This window comes from Somniosus microcephalus, unplaced genomic scaffold (assembly GCF_052327205.1).
Source record: "Somniosus microcephalus isolate GS21.2 unplaced genomic scaffold, FLI_Smic_1.0 unresolved_chr4, whole genome shotgun sequence".
Classification (NCBI taxonomy): Eukaryota; Metazoa; Chordata; class Chondrichthyes; order Squaliformes; family Somniosidae; genus Somniosus; species Somniosus microcephalus.
This window is the reverse complement of record NW_028225182.1, coordinates 23,181,034-23,202,959: the sequence shown is the minus strand read 5'-3', so window position 1 is coordinate 23,202,959 and position 21,926 is coordinate 23,181,034. Positions and strand designations below refer to the sequence as shown.

General features: G+C 47.2%; 1 protein-coding gene across 3 annotated transcripts in view; it reads right to left on the bottom strand.

Annotated features, from left to right (window-relative positions):
- Nucleotides 1-21,728: 21,728 nt before the first annotated feature.
- LOC147090035 (uncharacterized) overlaps nucleotides 21,729-21,926 on the bottom strand; it is a 37,524-nt gene continuing 37,326 nt past the window's right edge. For all 3 annotated transcript variants that reach the window (XM_085977211.1, XM_085977210.1, XM_085977213.1), the window contains one exon: nucleotides 21,729-21,900. Coding sequence is in view for 2 of the 3 variants with exons in the window: in XM_085977210.1 (XP_085833336.1) it covers nucleotides 21,782-21,900 (119 nt within the window). In the remaining variant the exon portion in view is untranslated. The remainder of the gene's footprint in view (nucleotides 21,901-21,926) is intronic.

The window sequence follows — 21,926 nt, the reverse complement described above, 5'->3', positions numbered from 1 at the left end:
ACACTGTTCAGCACCATTCGAGACTCGTCAGATACTGACGCAGTCCATGTCCATATGCAGCAAGACCTGGACAACATTCAGACTTGGGCTGACAAGTGGCAAGTAACATTCGCACCGCACAAGTGCCAGGCAATGACCATCTCCAACAAGCGAGACTCTAACCATCTCCCCTTGACATTCAATGGCATTACCATTGCTGAATCCCCCACTATCAACATCCTGGGGGTTACCATTGATCAGAAACTGAACTGGACCAGCCATATAAATACTGTGGCTACAAGAGCAGGCCAGAGGCTGGGAATTCTGCGGCGAGTGTCTCACCTCCTGACTCCCCAAAGCCTTTCCACCATCTACAAGACACAAGTCAGGAGTGTGATGGAATACTCTCCCCTTGCCTGGATGAGTGCAGCACCAACAACACTCAAGAAGCTCGACACCATTCAGGATAAAGCAGCCCACTTGATTGGCACTCCATCCACCACCTTCAACATTCACTCCCTCCACCACCGGCGCACTGTGGCTGCAGTGTGTACCATCTACAAGATGCACTGCAGCAACTCGCCAAAGCTCCTTCAACAGCACCTTCCAAACCCGCGACCTCTACCACTTAGAAGGACAAGGGCAGCAGACGCATGGGAGCATCACCACCTACAAGTTCCCCTCCAAGCCACACACCATCCTGACTTGGACCTGTATCGCCATTCCTTCACTGTCGCTGGGCCAAAATCCTGGAACTCCCTTCCTAACAGCATTGTGGGTGTACCTACACCATATGGACTGCAGCGGTTCAAGAAGGCGGCTCACCACCATCTTCTCAAGGGCAATTAGGGATGGGCACTAAATGCAGGCCTAGCCAGCCAGCGACGCCCACATCCCTGTAATGATCAGTAACCTGTCATTCTGGAATGGTACACTAGGTGGTGCTGTATGTATATAAGAGTGAGCTACCCAGGATGCATTAGGCTACCCACAAGGCAGCAGTCAAGATGGAGGCCTCTACAGATACTGTACCTAGTCCACATGTGCTCAATAAAGTGTCTAGCAAAAGCTAGCTGTTCTTAATAAAAATGACTAGTTATTAATGAACATAACATGGTACCAGGATTAGTAAGATCTGCTGAATATTGTGCAACGCAACATGGAGAATTTGAAGCCACCAGAGCGTTTGAAACTCACAGGAAATGTCGACTACAATTGGCAGATTTTTAAACAATAATTCGAACTCTACATTGCTGCCATCGGGTATGGTACGAAGCCAGAGGCAAGGAAAATAGCGTTGCTGCTCACGGTTGCAGGCCCACAGGCGATAGAGGTATTTAATACATTTGTATTTAATCCAGAGGAGAACAGAGACAAATTAGAAGATGTGCTAAAGAAATTTGATACACATTGTTCTCCCAAAAAGAATGAAACCTATGAAAGATACGTGTTCCGTTCGAGGACACAGCGACAAAATGAGACTTTTGATAGCTTTGTGACCGATCTGAAACTGAAAGCACAGACATGTAATTTCTCTGAACTGAAAGCATCCATGATTCGTGACCAGATTGTGTTTGGTATTTATGATAAAAAAGTCAGGGAACGTCTGTTGAGAGAAACCGAACTAACATTGGAAATTGCTGTGAATATATGCCAAGCCAGTGAGCTAGCTCGACAGCACGCGAAGACTTTCAGTGAAATCAATAATGATGCGATTGTAGTAAGTGCTGCTGTCGGTGCTGGGTTCTACAAGGGGAAGCAACATGGGCAGAACAGAAATGAAAAGCAAATCGGAGGAAGGAATTTTTAATTGTAAACGCTGTGGTTACAAACACCAGTTAAAACAATGCCCAACGTTTGGAAAAATGTGCACAAAATGTCATGGAAAGAATCACTTTGCCAAACAATGCTTTTCAAAAGTAAAAACAAAGAAAGGGCAACAAGTCCGAGTTAATGTGATTGAGGACACTGATTTAAGTGAGACATTTTTTGTAGGAATGGTGTCATGTGACAATATAGAAAAGGATACAGAAAATGTGCAGCCCTCAGGAATAAACAATGCTGAACATAATGTCAATGCAGTAAAAGAGGACAAATGGATGATCCCACTGCAGGTGAATGGAGCATTAGTTACATTGAAACTAGACACTGGGGCAAAAGCAAACTTAATCAGTATGAGTGACATAAAAAATATGAAAGAAAAGCCCAAAATACAGAAAAAGTCAGTACTACTGAAGGACTATAATGGACAGAAAATAGATAGCTTAGGTGTATGCAGACTTAAAGTGACAGTCAAAGACAAAGTGCATCATCTCATGTTTTCTGTTGTGGCTGAAGGACTTGATTCACTACTGGGTGACAAAGCTTGTGAGGACTTAGAACTGGTCAAGAGAGTATTGTGATGAAATATGTCATTCATCAGACTCTGTATTTAACTACATATATTGTATTGCCTGCTCCTGTGTTCTTACCTTGTATTGTATATAGTGCACCGCCCCCTTTCTCCCCATTGGGTGTGTCGGCTCCGCCCATACCTGGCCCTACTTAAGACAAGCCCAGGCTTGTCTTGCAGCAGAACAGCAGAATGCTAGTTGAAGACACAGGCATCTTTCTTTGCTAATAAAAGCCTAGTTTTATCCAGTTAACTTTGAGCCTTGAAGTTATTGAGGCGCATCAATTTTATTAACAAACTTTTAACGATGGATCAACTTTTGAAACCGGAACACTTGGATTTGGACCCGCATGCTTCGGATGCATCGGCACGGTTTGGACACTGGTTCCAGTGCTTGGAATTTTTTATGGCCAACTCCGAAGCCGTCACTGCCTCCAGAGCCACCGGAGATGTGAAACTCGGGATCCTGCAGAATCGGGTAAGCCACCGGGTTTTTCCACTCATCCAAGACGCCGCCACCTACCTGGATGCATGCAACACCCTAAAGGCCCACTATCAGCGGCCTACCAACGAGGTGTACGCCAGGCATCTGCTTGCTACCTGCACACAGCGACCCGGAGAGTCGCTAGAGGACTTTCTAGTCACCCTAAAAGTGCTTGGCAAAGATTGCAAATGCAAAGACGTGAAAGCCACGGTATACACAGACGAGCTTATTCGGGATGCCTTTATCACAGGCCTTAGCTCTAATTACATCCGGCAGAGACTGCTAGAGAAAACGGGCCTAGATCTGACACAGACTGTGGACACAGCGCGATCGCTGGATGTGGCTCAGAAGAACTCTGACTCCTACTCTTCAGGCCGCGCGGCCCACGCTGCCTCGTACGCACCAAGGGCACCGCCATGTTGGAAGACATCTTCCCCGCCCGGTAGCCCAACACCGTCGGGGCCCTGCTCTCCCCCCAGAAGCCCTACGACCGCCGCGACGCATCAGGGCCCCAAATGCTACTTCTGCGGGCAGCCGAAGCACACCAGGAACCTGTGCCCGGCGAAAGGCACCACCTGCTGTAAGTGCGGTAAGAAGGGGCACTTTGGGAAGGTGTGCAGAGCGAACCCCGCAGGCAAACCCGCCACCGCCGCGTGCGCGCCGTGGGAGCGGCCATCTTGGACGCCATCTTGTCCGAACTCGTGGGGTCCGCCATCTCGCGAGCAGACATCGTGGACGCCATCTTACCTGGCCTAGTGTGGCCCACCATCTTGCCCAGATCAGGGCCCTACAGTGGCGTCGATCACAGTGGACCAGTCCAGACCGCACCCACTATCCAAATCGATGGTGGACATCGAGGTAAACAGGTGCAAGGTTAAATGTTTAATTGACAGCGGGAGCACGGAACGCTTCATTCACCCTGGTCTGGTACAACGACTCTCTCTAACTATAGTCCCTACTCAGGGCATGATCTCTATGGCCGACAAAACCCAGATATCGACTATTGCGGGTTACTGCGCGGTACGATTGTCCGTTAAAGGCACTGTATATAATAATTTTAAACTGTTAATTATGAAGGATTTATGTGTGAGCGTGATCTTGGGCCTGGATTTTCAGTGCCACCACCAAAGCATCACGCTCAATTTCGGTGGGACCCAGCCGCCCCTCACAGTGTGCGGTCTGGCTACCCTGAAGGTAAAGCCGCCTTCGCTATTCACGAACCTTACCCCTAACTGCCGGCCAATAGCGACCAAAAGCAGAAGGTACAGCTGGGAGGACAGGCGGTTTATTGCGACCAAGGTAGACAGGCTCCTGAGGGAATGCATTATTGAACGCAGCAACAGCCCGTGGCGCGCACAAGTGGTGGTGGTGAGGGGTAGCGAGAAGAAGCGGATGGTGATTGACTATAGTCAAACAGTCAACATCTATACCCAACTAGACGCATACCCGCTACCCCGCATATCCGAGATGGTGAACCAAATTGCCCAATACCGGGTGTTCTCCACTATCGACCTCAAGTCAGCGTACCACCAGCTCCCTATCAGACCAGAGGACCGTTCGTACACCGCCTTCGAGGCAAACGGACGCCTCTACCAGTTCCTCAGAGTCCCCTTTGGGGTGACGAATGGGGTCTCGGTCTTTCAGAGGGAGATGGACCGCATGGTCGATGACCACCACTTGCAGGCAACCTTCCCCTATCTCGACAACGTCACCATCTGCGGCCACAACCAACAGGACCACGACTCAAACCTCGCGAGGTTTCTGAAAACCGCACAAAAACTCAACCTCACTTACAATGAGGACAAGTGCATTTTCAACACCACGCGCCTCTGCATACTAGGCAGCGTGGTGGAGAATGGGGAAATCGGACCAGACCCCGACCGATTGCGCCCCCTACGGGAGCTGCCCCTGCCCAACACTCCCAAAGCCCTGAAAAGGTGCCTGGGGTTATTCTCGTATTATGCCCAATGGGTCCCTAACTACTCCGATAAAGCCCGCCCCCTCTTGAAAGCATCCTCTTTCCCGCTCTCTGCTGAGGCCTATGCTGCCTTCAAAAGCATTAAGCAGGATATTGAGCGGGCCACGCTACAGGCAGTGGACGAGAACACTCCCTTTCAAGTGGAAAGTGATGCGTCTGACTTTGCCTTGGCGGCCACCCTCAACCAGGCGGGGCAGCCCGTAGCTTTCTTCTCGAGGACCCTCCAGGGACCCGAGATCAGACGCTCCTCCGTGGAAAAGGAGGCCCAAGCCATCGTGGAGGCAGTGCGCCACTGGCGGCACTACCTAGCCGGCAAACGCTTCACCCTACTTACCGACCAGCGGTCGGTAGCATTTATGTTCAATAATAAACAGAGGGGGAAGATTAAAAATGATAAGATTCTTAGGTGGCGGATCGAGCTCTCCACCTTCGAGTACGACATCATATACCGGCCAGGGGCCCTTAACGAATCCCCCGACGCCCTCTCACGAGGGATGTGTGCCAACGCCACCGGGGATCGGCTACAGACCCTCCACAATGACCTCTGCCACCCAGGGGTCACACGGCTGTTCCACTTCATAAAGTCCCGCAACTTACCCTACTCGATTGAGGAAGTTCGGTCTCTGACCAGGAACTTGCGCTGAGTGCAAGCCTCGGTTCTACCGCCCTGATAGAGCCCACCTAATCAAAGCTACACAGCCCTTTGAGCGGCTTAGCTTAGATTTCAAGGGCCCCCTCCCGTCCGTCGACCGCACTGTTTACTTCCTGAACATTGTGGACGAATACTCCCGTTTCCCATTCGCCTTCCCCTGCCCAGACATGACCAGCGCCACGGTCATCAAATGCCTCAACAGCCTGTTCGGTATGCCAAGCTATATCCACACGGATAGGGGGGCGTCCTTCATGAGTGAAGAGCTACGCCAGTAAATGCTGTCCAAGGGGATTGCCACGAGCCGTACCACCAGCTACAACCCCAGGGGTAACGGTCAGGTGGAGCGAGAGAACGGGACAGTATGGAGGGCAGTCACCCTAACTCTAAGGACCAAGGGCCTCCCTATCTCCCGCTGGCAGGAAGTCCTCCCAGATGTGCTCCACTCAATACGGTCACTATTGTTTACCGCCACTAATGCCACGCCTCATGAGCTAATGTTTGTGTTTCCCCGGAAATCCACCTCAGGCGTATCCATACCGTCATGGCTCTCCACCCCAGGTCCGGTACTTTTGCGGAAGCATGTGAGGGGCCACAAGATGGACCCTCTCGTGGAGCCAGTGCACCTGCTCCACGCCAACCCACAATATGCGTATGTCCGGCACGCTGACGGACAGGAGGACACTGTGTCCATAAAAGACCTCGCCCCAGCCGGTAACAACAGCAACAAAGACAACAACCACAACAACTATTACCCACCCACTCCACCCACTATTCTTTCATCACCCCCGGAAGAACACCAGCCAATGGTACCCCCACCACCTACTCCTTCAACAACCCCGGTGGCGCCCCCGGCAGAAATCCAGCCGGTCACCTGGGACGCCCAGCCGGCACCCACGGCACCGCAACCGTTACGTCGGTCACAGAGGACTATCACACCCCCGGACAGACTAAATCTGTAGAAGGGGTGAATGTGATGAAATATGTCATTCATCAGACTCTGTATTTAACTACATATATTGTATTGCCTGCTCCTGTGTTTTTACCTTGTATTGTATATAGTGCACCGCCCCCTTTCTCCCCATTGGGTGTGTCGGCTCCTCCCATACCTGGCCCTACTTAAGACAAGCCCAGGCTTGTCTTGCAGCAGAACAGCAGAATGCTAGGTGAAGACACAGGCATCTTTCTTTGCTAATAAAAGCCTAGTTTTATCCAGTTAACTTTGAGCCTTGAAGTTATTGAGGCGCATCAAGTATACCATACAAACTGTGCCATAAACAGACCAGATGACTCAGTGGATTCTGTAGTAAATAATTTCCAGGATGTGTTCAAAGGATTTGGAGTTCTACCATTCACTTACAAGATCCAGCTAAAGGAGGATGCTCAGCCAGTGGTACATGCTCCACGAAGAGTTCCAGCACCCCTGCGTGACCGGCTCAAGAATGAACTGGACAGAATGACCACACTAGGAGTCATCAGGAAAGTCGAAGAGCCAACAGACTGGGTTAACTCCATGGTATGTGTAAAGAAAAAGAACAATGATCTAAGAATATGCATGGATCCAAAGGACTTAAATGCAAACATAAAACGTGAACACTACCAGATTCCCAAGTGAGAAGAAATCACCAGTGAAATGTCAGGTGCCAGATACTTTACACAGCTCGATGCCTCACAAGGATTTTGGCAACTAAAACTGGATGAAGAGAGCACCAAATACTGTACCTTCAACACACCATTTGGCGGGTATTGTTTCCTCAGAATGCCTTTCGGGATAATATCTGCATCTGAAATCTTTCATAGAGCGATGGAACACATAATTGAAGGTCTGGAAGGAGTTCAGGTCTATGTTGATGACATCATCATCTGGGGCTCCACACTGAAAGAACACAATGAGAGACTGACTAAAGTGCTACAGAGCATACGCCGGAATGGACTGAAGCTCAACAAAGCCAAGTGTCAGTTTGGCGTCCAGGAAGTCACTTTCCTAGGAGATAATCTATCTGGTAAAGGAATAGAGCCAGATATGGAAAAAGTAAACGCCATACTCAAAATGCCCCGACCTACTGACAAAAAAGGAGTGCTATGCATCATGGGGATGATAAACTTCATTGGAAAGTTCATTCCTAACTTGTCAGCCAAGACAGCCTGTCTGCGAGACCTGCTACATAAAACAAATGAGTTCGCATGGACAGAAAGACATGAACAAGAGTGAATAAACCTCAAAACAGTGCTGACAACCACACCTGTACTCACCTTCTTTGACCCAACAAAAAGAATCAAAGTGTCAACGGATGCATCAAAAGATGGCCTAGGTGCGGTCTTGCTACAAGCAGAGGGTGAAGATTGGAAGCCTGTTTCCTGTGCCTCCAGGTCTATGACTGATACTGAGTGTCGATATGCCCAGATTGAAAAGGAATGTCTAGGCTTGGTAGTTGGACTAGAAAAGTTTCATGGCTACATATATGGACTTCCCACCTTCACAGTTGAGACAGACCACAGCCCTCTGGTTGCCATCATAAAAAAAAACCTGAATGAGATGTCTCCAAGGATTCAACGACTCATGATGAAGCTGCAAAGATATGACTTTGAACTGATCTACACACCAGGCAAATACATAGTGTTAGCAGATGCACTATCCCGAGCACCCAGAATGAGTCATGTGAGCTCTACTGAAGACGTGGATGTTCATGTGAGTATGGTCACTGCTGCGCTGCCCGTGTCAGACACAAAATCAAAGCAAATAGCAGAAGAACCATAAAAGATACAGTATTACAAACAGTAATAGAGAACATTCATCATGGTTGGCCATCTGTTCTACCCTCCTATTCCTGCACTCACTAGCACGTGGCACCGGGAGAAATCCGGCGATTGCTACCTTTGAGGTCCTGCTTTTTAATCTCTTTCCTAGCTCCCTATAGTCAACCTGCAGGACCTCATCCCTCTTTCTGCCTATGTCATTGGTACCAATATGGACAACAAACCTCCCTGGTACCAGGGAGGCAACATACCATCCTGGAGTCACATCTGCATCCACAGAAACATCTATCTGTTCCCCTAACCAATGAATCCTCGATCATGTTGAGGGGGTGAACAGTTCCTGCAAACTGAAAGCAAGATGAGCCACATTTTCCTCCAGGCAGATCCCATTAACTGCTCGAGGACCTGGAGTCACTTTTGTGAATGATATTAAATACCTGGCTGGTGTGCGGTATCGCTATAGGCTAGTTGTCTCGGAGATCCATTTGTTTCGTTCATCTTTGCGATTGCTCTGTCTTGTAGTTTGAGAGTTGAGTGGGGCTGAGACAAGGACTATTTCCTTGTGTGGAGGGAAAACACTGACACGGACTGGATGGGTCGAATGGCAGGTTTCCATGCTGTAACTTTGATGTATCAATGCCTGGTGTCCTATCTCATGGAGACCAGCGGGTGAATTAAATGAATGCGGCCAGCTTTTCATTGGTCGAAGCTGGGAATGCAATGGGTTTCATGAACTGAATGGTCTTTTTCCATTCTTGATTGTTCCTCATACAAGGATGGGAAATGAATCTTCTCGTGAGCCATGTTTAATTGTTGATCAATTCTCTTTTAAATCAGCCTGTTACCTAGAACCAGTAGTGGAGGGGAAATTGAAAATGTTTCCCTATCCAATGTGTGAGCAGTGGTGGGTGATCGGGTTACTTACTGTTTGGGGCACTCTGCTCCCACTTAATTGCCAACAGACTGATTCAGGACACTGCCCTTTGTGTGATAATAAAACTATACAAGTAAAGAATCTAAAGACATGAACATTTTATTATCTTCAGGTTATACTAGCTCAAGTATTTGAATCAATCTCTCTGTAGGTGATGCTCAGGATCTCCACAATCCCCATAGTTCCAATAAAAGATGAGCGAGAAAGCGGAGACACATACACGTGCAGGAAGGGTCCTCCCTGGTATCAATGTTTCTGTGGAAGAAAGATGTTGTAAAGCAACATGTCTCAAGCAGTTAATGCTATTAAATATTCACAAAGTTGTGACAAGCATTGCCATCACAGATTGTAAACAGGTATCAGTACAATGCATTCAACTCAATCCCACCCTGATTCTCACTTCCTCAAAGTTCAAAGTCTTTGAGCAGATCGCCGATTCATTTTTCTCTGATGATCCCTCGTGTCACTGCCACCAGTTTTCCCTTTGTTATACACACTAAGCACAAATACATTTTCTTTCCCAGCATTTCCTTGTCATGTCAGCTACATGCAATACGTTGATCTAAATTTCCACAAGATCACAGTAGTGGGCACGAGAGGAAGGGACAGGATTATTTGATACTGGTTGAATTGGAAAGTGGTGAATCTGTAAGGATGTTCTTGTGAAGGAGACGACATTGTGATCCGAGGATCATAGACTCCTGGGGACCTGCAACGTGCTTCTGATCAGAAATTCAGCTTGGTGAAGATCCACCACTTCAGCGGAGAGGCTGTGTGTGTGTATAAGAGAAAAATGAGAGACTACTGATAAAGCAAAAGCTCCAACAGATGTGTAATGTTCGAGAAAATTCAAAACGCGCATTAAACATAGTGTTTTGAATTTTGAGGCAAACAGTCTCTAATTATCTCACCTGACTAGTAACCTGTGTTATGTTGACAGTTTGAAAACAGAAACACTCCAATTACTTAAAACTGTCAGACAGAGACACACAGGCCTCAATTTTAAGCACCACCAACAGGCAGGAAATGGGTTAAAATCTGAGACGTGTACCTCCCGGCTCCAACCCGCATGTTACCGTCCTGACAGAGACTCATCGCAGCGACGAGGCTCCCACTGCAGAGAGACGAGAGCCTCATAACCTAACTGGGCAGGTAAGTGGCAAATTAACTTTAACGTAGATAAAGGTGATGCACTTTGGTCGGAAAATACACCTTAGACAATAAGGAACTGAATGGGCTGGAAGAGCAATGGGATCTCGGGATACAGGTGGCAAATCAGTAACTGAGGGTAATGTAGCATAATTTAATGATACAAAGATAGGTGGGAAAACCAATTGTGTGGAGGATGCAAAGAATCTCCAAAGGAATATAGATAGTGTTGTGTATGTACCTTTAAGAGAACTGATTCTATACTGCAGTACCGGCAGTGACCACCCCTGTATATAAAGCCATAGCAGGCTTCTGTATTTCAGTCTTGAGTTCCCCTCTGTTCAGTAAATACCTGTTTTATTGTTCTCCTGCAGTCTGAGTATTATTGATACCCGGACACTACACTGGCGACGGGCAGGTTTGAACTCACCTGCAGTACTGCATCACCTCACGGGGATCCATCCCTGAAGAGAAGCTTCTTGGAGGTCGAAGTCAGAACGGCGGGCGTCGACCGCAGGCAACCGCCCAGGGATCCATCGGAGAGTTGCAGGGGAGGCTGTGGAGAGCTGGGCCTGGCTCCCCAGTTGAGGTGTTCCAGCAAGTCGTGCTGGTAGCAGGTAGTGCGCTGACCCTTCCGGACTGCGGCGGGCTCGGGCTCGATCGAGCGGCTCTGCAAAGGGGCCGTGCAGCGTCGTCGGGAGGAAGAGAGAGAGAGAGGGTGGAGCGCACAGGGCGCGGTCGGTGCTCAAGAACAGGGCAGCGTGGAGAGGATAGAACGAGGGGAAGGAAAAGTGATACGCGCCGAAGCCGCGGGTCACCGCCATTATCCTGTAGAACGCTAGGAGCAGCGTGGCAGCAAGGGGAAGAAGGAAAAGCGCGGGAGGCGCCATTTTATTCCATTGGGGAAGAAAGAAAAGCGCGGGAGGCACCATTTTATTCCATTGGGGAAGAAGAAAAAGCACGGGAGGTGCCATTTTAAAGCACTCAAGATGCCGAAGAGTGGCAGTATCACTGCTTTCGACAACGAGGTAGAAGACTGGACCACGTATGTGGAAAGAATTGAAGTGTACTGCGAGGCAAATGAGGTGGCCGATGGAAAGAAGGCGTCGGTATTATTAAATTTGATGGGCGCGAGAACGTACGGCCTATTGCGGAATTTAATTACCCCAGCTAAACCAATGGAGAAAAGTTTTGAAGAGATTGTTAATACCTTACAGGAACACCTAAACCCTACACCGCTGCTGATAGCAGAAAGATTCAAGTTCCATAAAAGAAACCAGCACAAAGATGAGAGCAATGCTGACTATCTTACGGAACTACGCAAGTTATCGAAGCACTGCCAGTTCGGAGCAGGACTGGCAGACACCTTACGGAATAAGTTTGTCTGCGGGCTCCAGAGTGAAGGAACCCAGAAACGACTACTTTCGGAAAAGGACCTGATGCTAGAACAGGCTTTCAGCGTGGCAGTATCGTACGAAGCAGCAGCACGGGGAGCTGCAGAAATACAACAGAAACCACAAGAATACAGCGCTAACGAAATGGCGTATTGAGCCGAAAAGTGCTATTGCTGCGGCAGAACAACCCATGATCAGAAGGACTGCTGGTTTAAGGACAAAGTATGCAGCCAATGTGGGAAAATGGGACACATAGCAAGAGTCTGCAGGTCGGGAAAGAAAACCAACACTACAAGAACTACTAAGGAAAAGTACAAGAAAGTAAAGAAATTGACAGACAGTAGTTCGGAAGATCAGGAGAGTGATAATGACTCCGGGAGCAGGAGACTAAGTTGTCTAAAGTTACACAACGTGATCGCAAAGGAGGATCACCGAACCATTTGGTTCACCCTCATGATAGCAGGGTCCCCAGTAAAGATGGAATTGGACACAGGATCAGCCCTAACTGTCATGAATCGACGAGACTATGAGCGGCTATTCCCACACATACCCTTGAAGGACACGTCCATTGTATTGAAGACATACACGGGGCAAAAAGTCTACCCCAGAGGAAAAATAAGGGTGCCAGTTGAATACAACGGCAAGGAAACACAGAAACTGTATCTATATATACTACCAGATGGAGGACCACCATTATTGGGATGTGAATGGATCCGAAAAATACAATTGGATTGGCATTCCATTCAGGCGCTAACTGTGACTGATAAAAAGGATGATGACGTCACACCTGGACAACTGTCAAAGATTCTAACTGACGTGAAAGAGGTGTTCCAACAAGGACTTGGGACTCTAAAAGGATTAACGGCAACAATAAAAATCGAAGATAACGCAAACCCAACATTTTTTAAGGCCAGACCGGTACCTTACGCGATCTGCCCAGCCGTTGAAGCAGAGCTGGAGAGTCTGGAGCGTTCGGGTGTGCTGTCCAAGGTGGACTGGAGCGAGTGGGCCACACCCATCATTCCTGTAATGAAGAAATCATTGAGCAGCACGCCTGGGGAACCGAAGAAGGTTCGCATCTGTGGGGACTTCAAGGTAACTGTGAACCCAGTCCTGCACACAGTACAATATCCACTTCCACGGATAGAAGATATTTTCACCTCACTATCTGGAGGGAAACGTTTTACAAAGATTGATCTGGCCCAAGCGTATCTACAAATGGAGGTGGAAGAAGCATCTAGGAAATAACTCACGATAAACACTCACAAAGGCCTTTACCAGTGCAATCGACTGGTATTCGGAGTAGCATCAGCCCCGGCTATTTGGCAGAGGGCGATGGAACAAGTCCTGCAAGGGATCCCGGAGACCCAGTGTTATTTGGACGACATCCCGGTTACGGGCGAAAATGACAGTGAACACCTTGCCAACCTGGAACAGGTGCTCACGAGATTACAGGAATATGGGCTACGAGCCAACCTCCCCAAATGCGAGTTCTTCAGGAGACAAATCTCGTATTGTGGCCACATGATTGATGAGGAAGGGTTGCATAAGTCGCCGGACAAGATTGAGGCTGTAGTCAAGGCTCCAGCACCGGAAAATGTGTCGCAACTGAGGTCGTTCCTCGGGTTGGTGAACTACTACCATTGGTTCTTGCCGAATTTATCTACAATTCTGCACCCACTGAATGCCCTGCTGCAAACTGGAGTAACATGGAAATGGAGTGATGAGTGTAAGCGTGCCTTTCAGGAATGTAAATGCCTAATCACTTCAAAAGAAGTATTGGCCCAATACAATCCAACACTACCAATTCGGTTAGCATGTGATGCGTCTCCCTATGGCATCGGAGCGGTGCTGTCACACAAATTCCTTGACGGTTCAGAGAGGCCAATAGCCTTTGCGTCGGGATCGTTAACCTCAGCCGAGCGTAACTACGCCCAGATTGACAGGGAGGCCCTCAGCCTGGTGTGGGGGGTGGAGAAGTTCAATCACTATCTGCACGGGCAGAAATTCACCCTACTGACTGATCATCAGCCCCTGGTCTCCATTTTTAACCCAAAGAAGGGCGTTCTGGTGATGACGGTGCAACGGCTGTAAAGATGGTCACTTTTTCTAGGGGCACATCAGTACGACATAGAGGACAAGGGTACGAAACAGCATGGAAACGCTGATGGGCTGTCACGCCTACCGTTGCCTATGGTAGAGGAAGCACCTGCAGTGGACCCTGTTGAGATATTCCATGCACCCATAGTCGAATGTCTACCTGTTACAAACTCAAGTATAGAGAAGGAAACCCGAAATGACCCGACACACTCTCGGGTCTATGATTTGATGGTGAAGGGATGGCCAGCACATGGCGACTCACTGTTGCCAGCATTCTCGCCAAGGAGAGAACAGCTGTCAGTGTGCCGGGGGACCTTGATGTGTGGATCCCGAGTGGTAATTCCACCCAAGTTGAGAGATAGAGTGCTCAATGAGCTTCATGAGGGTCATCTGGGAGGGGTGAAAATGAAGAGCCTAGCCAGGGCGTTTGTGTGGTGGCCGGGAATCGATAAAGAAATCGAGGATATGACCAAGAGCTGCTCAGGATGCCAGAAGGTCCAAAACGCTCCACCACAGGCCCCGCTACATCCATGGGAGTGGCCCTCATCTCCATGGCAATGGGTACACATTGATCTTGCTGGTCCATTTATGGACTCAATGTTCCTAATCGCTGTGGACGCCCATTCGAAATGGCCAGAGGTCATCAAAATGTCCTCCACCACCACGGAGAAAACTATTGCAGTCCTACGGACCATCTTCACCAGGAATGGCTTGCCAGAACAGATTTGCTCCGACAATGGGCCACAGTTTGTGTCAGAGGATTTCCGGAGGTTTCTGAGGAATAATGGGGTGAAGCATTACACATCTGCCCCATATCATCCAGCCACAAATGGATTGGCTGAGAGGTTTCTTCAGACCTTTAAAAAGGCCATAAAGGCAATGCATAATGACGACATACCACTACAACACAAGGTGGATCATTTCTTGTTTGCTTACCGGAATGCGACACATGCAGTCACCAACCAAGCTCCAGCCATAATGTTCTTCAACCGAAGGCTAAGATGTCGCCTGGATTTGCTCAAACCAAACATAAGACAAGATGTTGAGGATAAGCAATTCCAGCACATAAATGAGAAGCCAACCAGGAGCTTCAAGATAGGGCAACCAGTCTTGGCCCGCAACTACCGAACAGAAAAATGGCAGCCAGGAACGATATGCACACAGCATGGACCACTAATGTACACAGTGGACATTGGAGAGAGCATCATGAGACGCCAATGCTGACCAGATTCTAGAGTCACAGGAAGAAGCCAAACCCATACCACGAGCAGGTGCACCTGGTCATCAACCCGAAGTACAGATTGCGTCTACCTCAGAAGCAGTGGTATTGGAAGCTGACGAACCAACCAATGACAATGAGCCAGAATCAACTCCGCCGCAAGAACAGGATACTCAAGAAAGGCGCTATCCAGTCAGGATCAGGAAGCCTCCTCAAAGACTGAACTTATAAATGATTATTTCAGTTGATGTATATAGTACAGAGAAAATTGTAATTGTAATTAGTTATTATTTATTTGTTAAATGAATGTTATGTACTGTTTATCTAAAAGGGGAGGAATTGTTGTGTATGTGCCTTTAAGAGAAGAACTGATTCTATACTGCAGTACCGGCAGTGACCACCCCTGTATATAAAGCCATAGCAGGCTTCTGTATTTCAGTCTTGAATTACTCTCTGTTCAGTAAATACCTGTTTTATTGTTCTCCTGCAGTCTGAGTATTATTGATCCTCGGACACTACAGTAATGGGACAATTAAGAAACAAAAGAAGTGTAAATGGCAATGGCAGAATCATCAACAGCTGCCATGCTGTAGCCCATGGAAAGTGCAGCTGCATGAAGCAGAGGAGTGCGTACTCTACCAATATGGACCTAGGGGACAAATCCATTAAAATAAAATCTGTTCCTGGGATGTGGGCAACGCTAGCAAGGCTGCATTTATTGCCCATTGCTAGCTGCCCTGAGAAGGTGGGTGGTGAGGCTTCTCCTTGAGCTGCTGCAGTCTTTGAGGTGATGGTGCTCTCGAAATGGTGTAAGGGAATTCCAGAATATTGATCCAGCGACAGTGAAGGGCCGTCAGGTTCTGTCCAATTCAGAATGATTGTGTGATGTGGATGACTACTTGGAGGTGATGCTAATATCAGTGGATGGAGGTGGATGGTGCCTGGAGCTGAGTGTCTTTACACACACAACTATTTTCTTCAGTAGCATCATTTGAAGTTTGACCACTGTCTCAATTCAATTTCCTCTTCACTGTGTTTCTCGTGTTCCCATATCTTGCTGTCCTCTTGAAAGTGGTTAATACCCAGTGAAACTAACCTAGACATCCACTGACTTCAGTTCATGGGGCGAAAACCTCATGGCTCAGCCAGTAGATAGAGCCACACTCGCCCCTTCTGCTGTCCGGCCCTTAAGTTGTATGATTATGTTTTTCTCTCTGCTTTTAAATTGGAGCAACTGGTTAGTCTTCCTCAGGCATCCACATTGTGCGAAGATCTGTCTTTCCATTTCACATTGCTGCCATCTGCTGTCTTTTGTGTTATCTGCTTCTTCACCTGTTTCATTCTCAATTGGCAAATCTATGTGAAGGCCCAGGACCCAAAAAGCAAGGCACTGCCAAGATTGAAAAAAATAAATAAATAGTGGTTGGACAGTGCCAATTTCGGGTCTTTAAAAGCCTGTAGATTGTTGAAGGGAAGGAAGGTTGATGCAGATTAGGGGTGCCAAGGTGTTGTGATCCAGAGAGAGTTCGGGTGGGTGCAATGATTCTTGGTTTGAACACTGCGAGGATAAAGAGAAAAGGTAGAGCATGCAGCTGGTCATAGTTGGAATATTAATAAAGGAGAAAAAGACAAGAGCGCAAGAGGGGGGTGTTGAAGGCGAGAGAAACATTGGCTATCAGACAATATGTGTTTTCTTGTATCCTGTCCAGCAGTATTAGAGCTGCTAAAAGATCCATGGAAGAGATCAGATGTAATGATTGAACTACTGCTATCAGGGGGATGGAGGAAGTTGGTGAATATGATGTGCAACTGTCAGTCAAGAGTGGGACAAAGAAGGGGAGGAAATCCTCAAGTCCTTGATGTGGAGAAGAGACTCAGATAGAGAAGGCAATGAAAAGTGCACAGTGCCAGAAGCTGCCACAGGTTTTGGAGATAGCCAGCGTGAGGAGAGAGATCTCACCTTCCACAAGGATGTGGAAGATTGCCTTGATTACTGGTGGCACGGCAGTACCGTTGGCCAAGCTGACCATCATGGGATAAGTGGGACTTTCAAGGGGCCAATTATTTGAGTGAACAGCAGTTTCCAAAATTTTAGAACGTAATAGCCTATTAGTACATCAGAAATATACCACTTAACTCTCAGTCACACCAAACAAATGCAACTTTTTCTCCCTCAATTCAATTATGCCTTGAAATGACACTGGCCTTGGAACACTTAATGCGTTTGTCTGAAATTCCTCTCTCCACTGTTTTAGCAGAGGTTTTAACCCATTTATTTGAAACTGATTACAGCTTCAGCTGAATTCAGAGTAATTGCAGACAAATGCATGATGTATTTGTACACTAATAACCCCAGTGTCACTTCAAGTCCCTTCATGTTTAATATAACTCATTTTCTGAAAAGCATTTTTATTTTAAAAAGCGGTTGCTTTCCCATCCATACAGCAAAATACTGTGAACATTGTGACTGAGATTCATAGCGTCATAATGGCACAGAAGGAAGCCATTCGGTTCGTCGAGTCCGTGCCGGCTCTCTGTAGAGCAATCCAGTCAGCCCCATTCCCCCGCTCTATCCCCGTAGCCCTGCAAGTTTATTTCCCTCAAGTGTCTATCCAGTCTCCCCTTGAAAACATTGAGCATCTCCGCTTCCACCACTTTCATCAGCAGCGAGTTCCAGGTCCTCACCACTCGCTGCGTAAAAGTTTTTCCTCACGTCCCCACTGTATCTCCTGCCCAAAACCTAAAATCTGTATCCCCTAGTCCTTGTACCATCAGCTAGTGGGAACAGCCTTTTCCCGTCTAGCCTATCCAAACCCATCATAATCTTGTACACCTCTATCAAATCACCACTCAACCTCCTTTGCTCTAATGAAAACAAATCTAGTTTCTCCAACCTGTCCTTGTAGCTAAGATCCCCCATCCCTGGAACCATTCTGGTAAATCTCCTCTGCACCCTCTCAAGGGCCTTCACATCCTTCCTAAAGTGTGGTGACCAGAACTGGACGCAATACTCCAGTTGTGATCTAACCAGCGCTTTATAAAGATTCAGCATAACTTCTCTACTTTTGTACTCAATACCTCTATTTATGAAGCACAAGATCCCATATGCTTTGTTAACCACTCTCTCAATATTTCCCGCCACCTTCAGGGACCTATGCACATTAACTCCCAGGTCCCTCTGTCCCTGCACACTCTTTAAAACTGTGCCATTAAGTGTATATTGCCTCTCCCTGTTCCTTCTGCCAAAATGCATCACCTCACACTTCTCTGTATTAAATTCCATCTGCCACTTGTCTGCCCATTCTGCTAACCTTTCTATGTCCTGTTGCAGTCGATTGGTATCATCCTCACTGTTTGCCACACCCCCAAGTTTGGTGTCATCGGCAAATTTAGAAATTCTACTCTGTATTCCAATATCCAAGTCATTTATATATATCAAAAAAAGCAGTGGCTCCAGCACTGACCCTTGGGGAACACCACTGTCTACCATCCCCCAGTCTGAAAAACAGCTATTTACACAACTCGCTGTTTTCTATCCTTAAGCCAATTCCTTTTCCAAGCTGCCACTGACCCACCTATTCTATGAGCCTCAATTTTGTTAACCAGCCTTCTATGTGGTAATTTGTCAAACGCCTTCCAAAAATCCATGTAGACAACATCCATTGCATTCCCTTCATCAATCCTCTCTGTTACTTCATCAAAAAATTCAATTAGCTTAGTGAAACATGATCTGCCTTTTACAAATCTGTGTTGGCTCTCCTTAATTAGTTTAAACCTCTCCAAGTGCCTGTTAATTTTTTCCTTGATTATTGTTTCTAAAACTTTACCCACCACTGATGTTAAACTGACCGGCCTGTAATGACTAGGATTGTCCTTACACCCTTTCTTGAACAATGGTGTCACATTTGCCACTTTCCAATCCTCAGGCACCTCCCCCGCATCTAGGGAAGATTGGAAAATTATGGCAAACCCTTCCGCTATCTCCTCCCCCAATTCCCTTAGCAACCTGGGATGCAAGCCATCTGGACCAGGTGACTTATCCACTCTAAGCCTGCCCAGCCTTTCCAGTACATCCTGTCTATCAATTTTCACCCCTTCCATTGCTTCTACCTTTTCCACTTCTACTGATATTTTGTCAGCATCCACCTCCTTAGTAAACACCGATACAAAGTACTCATTGAGGATTCTAGCCTCGCCTTGCGCCTCTAAGCATATATCACCTTCTTTATCTCTAATAGGCCCCACCCCGCCTCTTACTACCTGCTTATGTTTACATGCCGGTAGAAGATTTTTGGGTTCCCTTTTATGTTAACCGCCATTCTACTCTCCTATTCTCTCTTTGCCAATCTTATTTTCATCTTCACATCCCCTCTCAACTTATTGTATTTGGACTGGTTCTCCCTTGAAGAATTCACCTGACATTCATCATACACCCTCTTTTTTTGTTTCATCATCTTCTCTATCTCCCTCGTCATCCAAGGAGCTCTTGCTTTGGTTCCCTTACCCTTCCCTCTTGTTGGAATGTACCTAGCCTGTACTTGGAACATCTCCTCCTTAATGATCACCCATTGTTCCATTACAGTTTTTCCTGTCAGTCTTTGGTTCCATTTAACCCTGGCTAGATCCTTTCACATTCCATTGAAGTTAGCCCTATTCCAGCTTAGAAGTTCCACTCTAGATTGTTCCTTGCTCCTCTCCATTGCTAATCTAAATCTTATGATACGATGATCACTCGTACCCAAGTGTTCTCCCACAGACACTTGGTCGACCTGGCCCACCTCATTCCCCAGCACCAGATCCAGCAATGCCTCCTTCCTAGTTGGGCCAAGAACATACTGGTCAAGGAAATTACATTACAGAAATTCTTCCCCCTCCTTTCCCTTTACCCTAGCATTATTCCAATCGATATTTGGATAAACTAAAGTCCCCCAATATCACCACTCTATAGCTCTTGCATATCTCTGCGATTTCCCTGCAGATTTCCTCCCCTACCTCCCTCTCACTATTTGGAAGCCTGTGGAATACCCCCAGTAGCGTGATCAAACCCTTTTTGCTCCTCAACTCTAACCAAATGGATTCTATCCTTGTGCCCTCAAGAACATCCTCCCTTTCCAACACTACAATGCCTTCCTTAATCAGCACTGTCACCCCACCTCCCTTTTTTCCTTCCCTATCTTTTCTGAACATCTTATACCCTTGAATATTTAGTGCCCAGTCCTCATCGTTTTTAAGCCACATTTCCATAATTGCCAGATGGGTAATTGTGCTTGTAGCTCACCAACCTTTTCACCACAATTTGTTTGTTTATGTACACACATTCTAAACCCATTTTCGATTTTTTCTTGGTCTTTCTTAGTCTGCTCCTATCTAATGTGGTACTACTTCTGCCTCTAGTACTGCTTTCTTCTCTAGTACTATCCAACACACTCTCTTTTATGCACCTTATTCCTCTTTTCTACTCCTATATGCTGGTGTCCATCCCCCTGCCAAGCTAGTTTAAACCCTCCCCAACAGCACTAGCAAACCTCCCCACGAGAATATTGGTCCCGGCTCTGTTGAAGTGTAACCCATCCGGCTTGTACAGGTCCCACCTTCCCCAGAATCGGTCCCAATGCCGCAGGTATCTAAAGCCCTGCCTCCTGCACCATCTCTCCATCCACGCATTCATCTGTTCTACCCTCCTATTACTGTACTCACTAGCACGTGGCACCGGGAGAAATCCGGCGATTGCTACCTTTGAGGTCCTGCTTTTTAATCTCTTTCCTAGCTCCCTATAGTCAGCCTGCAGGACCTCATCCCTCTTTCTGCCTATGTCATTGGTACCAATATGGACAACAACCTCTGGCTGTTCACCCTCCCCCCTCAGATTGTCCTGCAGCCGCTCCGTGACATCCTTGACCCTGGTACCAGGGAGGCAACATACCATCCTGGAGTCACATCTGCGCATCCACAGAAACATCTATCTGTTCCCCTAACCAGTGAATCCTCGATCATGTTGAGGGGGTGAACAGTTCCTGCAAACTGAAAGCAAGATGAGCCACATTTTCCTCCAGGCAGATCCCAATAACTGCTCGAGGACCTGGAGTCACTTTTGTGAATGATATTAAATACCTGGCTGGTGTGCGGTATCGCTATAGGCTAGTTGTCTCGGCGATCCATTTGTTTGGTTCATCTTTGCGATTGCTCTGTCTTGTAGTTTGAGAGTTGAGTGGGGCTGAGACAAGGACTATTTGCTTGTGTGGAGGGTAAACACTGACACAGACTGGATGGGTCGAATGGCAGGTTTCCATGCTGTAACTTCGATGTATCAATGCCTGGTGTCCTATCTGATGGAGACCAGCGGGTGAATTAAATGAATGCGGCCAGCTTTTCATTGATCGAAGCTGGGAATGCAATGGGTTTCATGAACTGAATGGTCTTTTTCCAGTCTTGATTGTTCCTCTTACAAGGATGGGAAATGAATCTTCTCGTGGGCCATGTTTAATTGTTGATCAATTCTTTTTAAATCAGCCTGTTACCTAGAACCAGTAGTGGAGGGGAAATTGAAAATGTTTCCCTATCCAATGTGTGAGCAGTGGTGGGTGATCGGGTTACTTACTGTTTGGGGCACTCTGCTCCCACTTAATTGCCAACAGACTGATTCAGGACACGGCCCTTTGTGTGATAATAATAAAACTATACAAGTAAAGAATCTAAAGACATGAACATTTTATTATCTTCAGGTTATACTAGCTCAAGTATTTGAATCAATCTCTCTGTAGGTGATGCTCAGGATCTCCACAATCCCCATAGTTCCAATAAAAGATGAGCGAGAAAGCGGAGACACATACACGTGCAGGAAGGGTCCTCCCTGGTATCAATGTTTCTGTGGAAGAAAGATGTTGTAAAGCA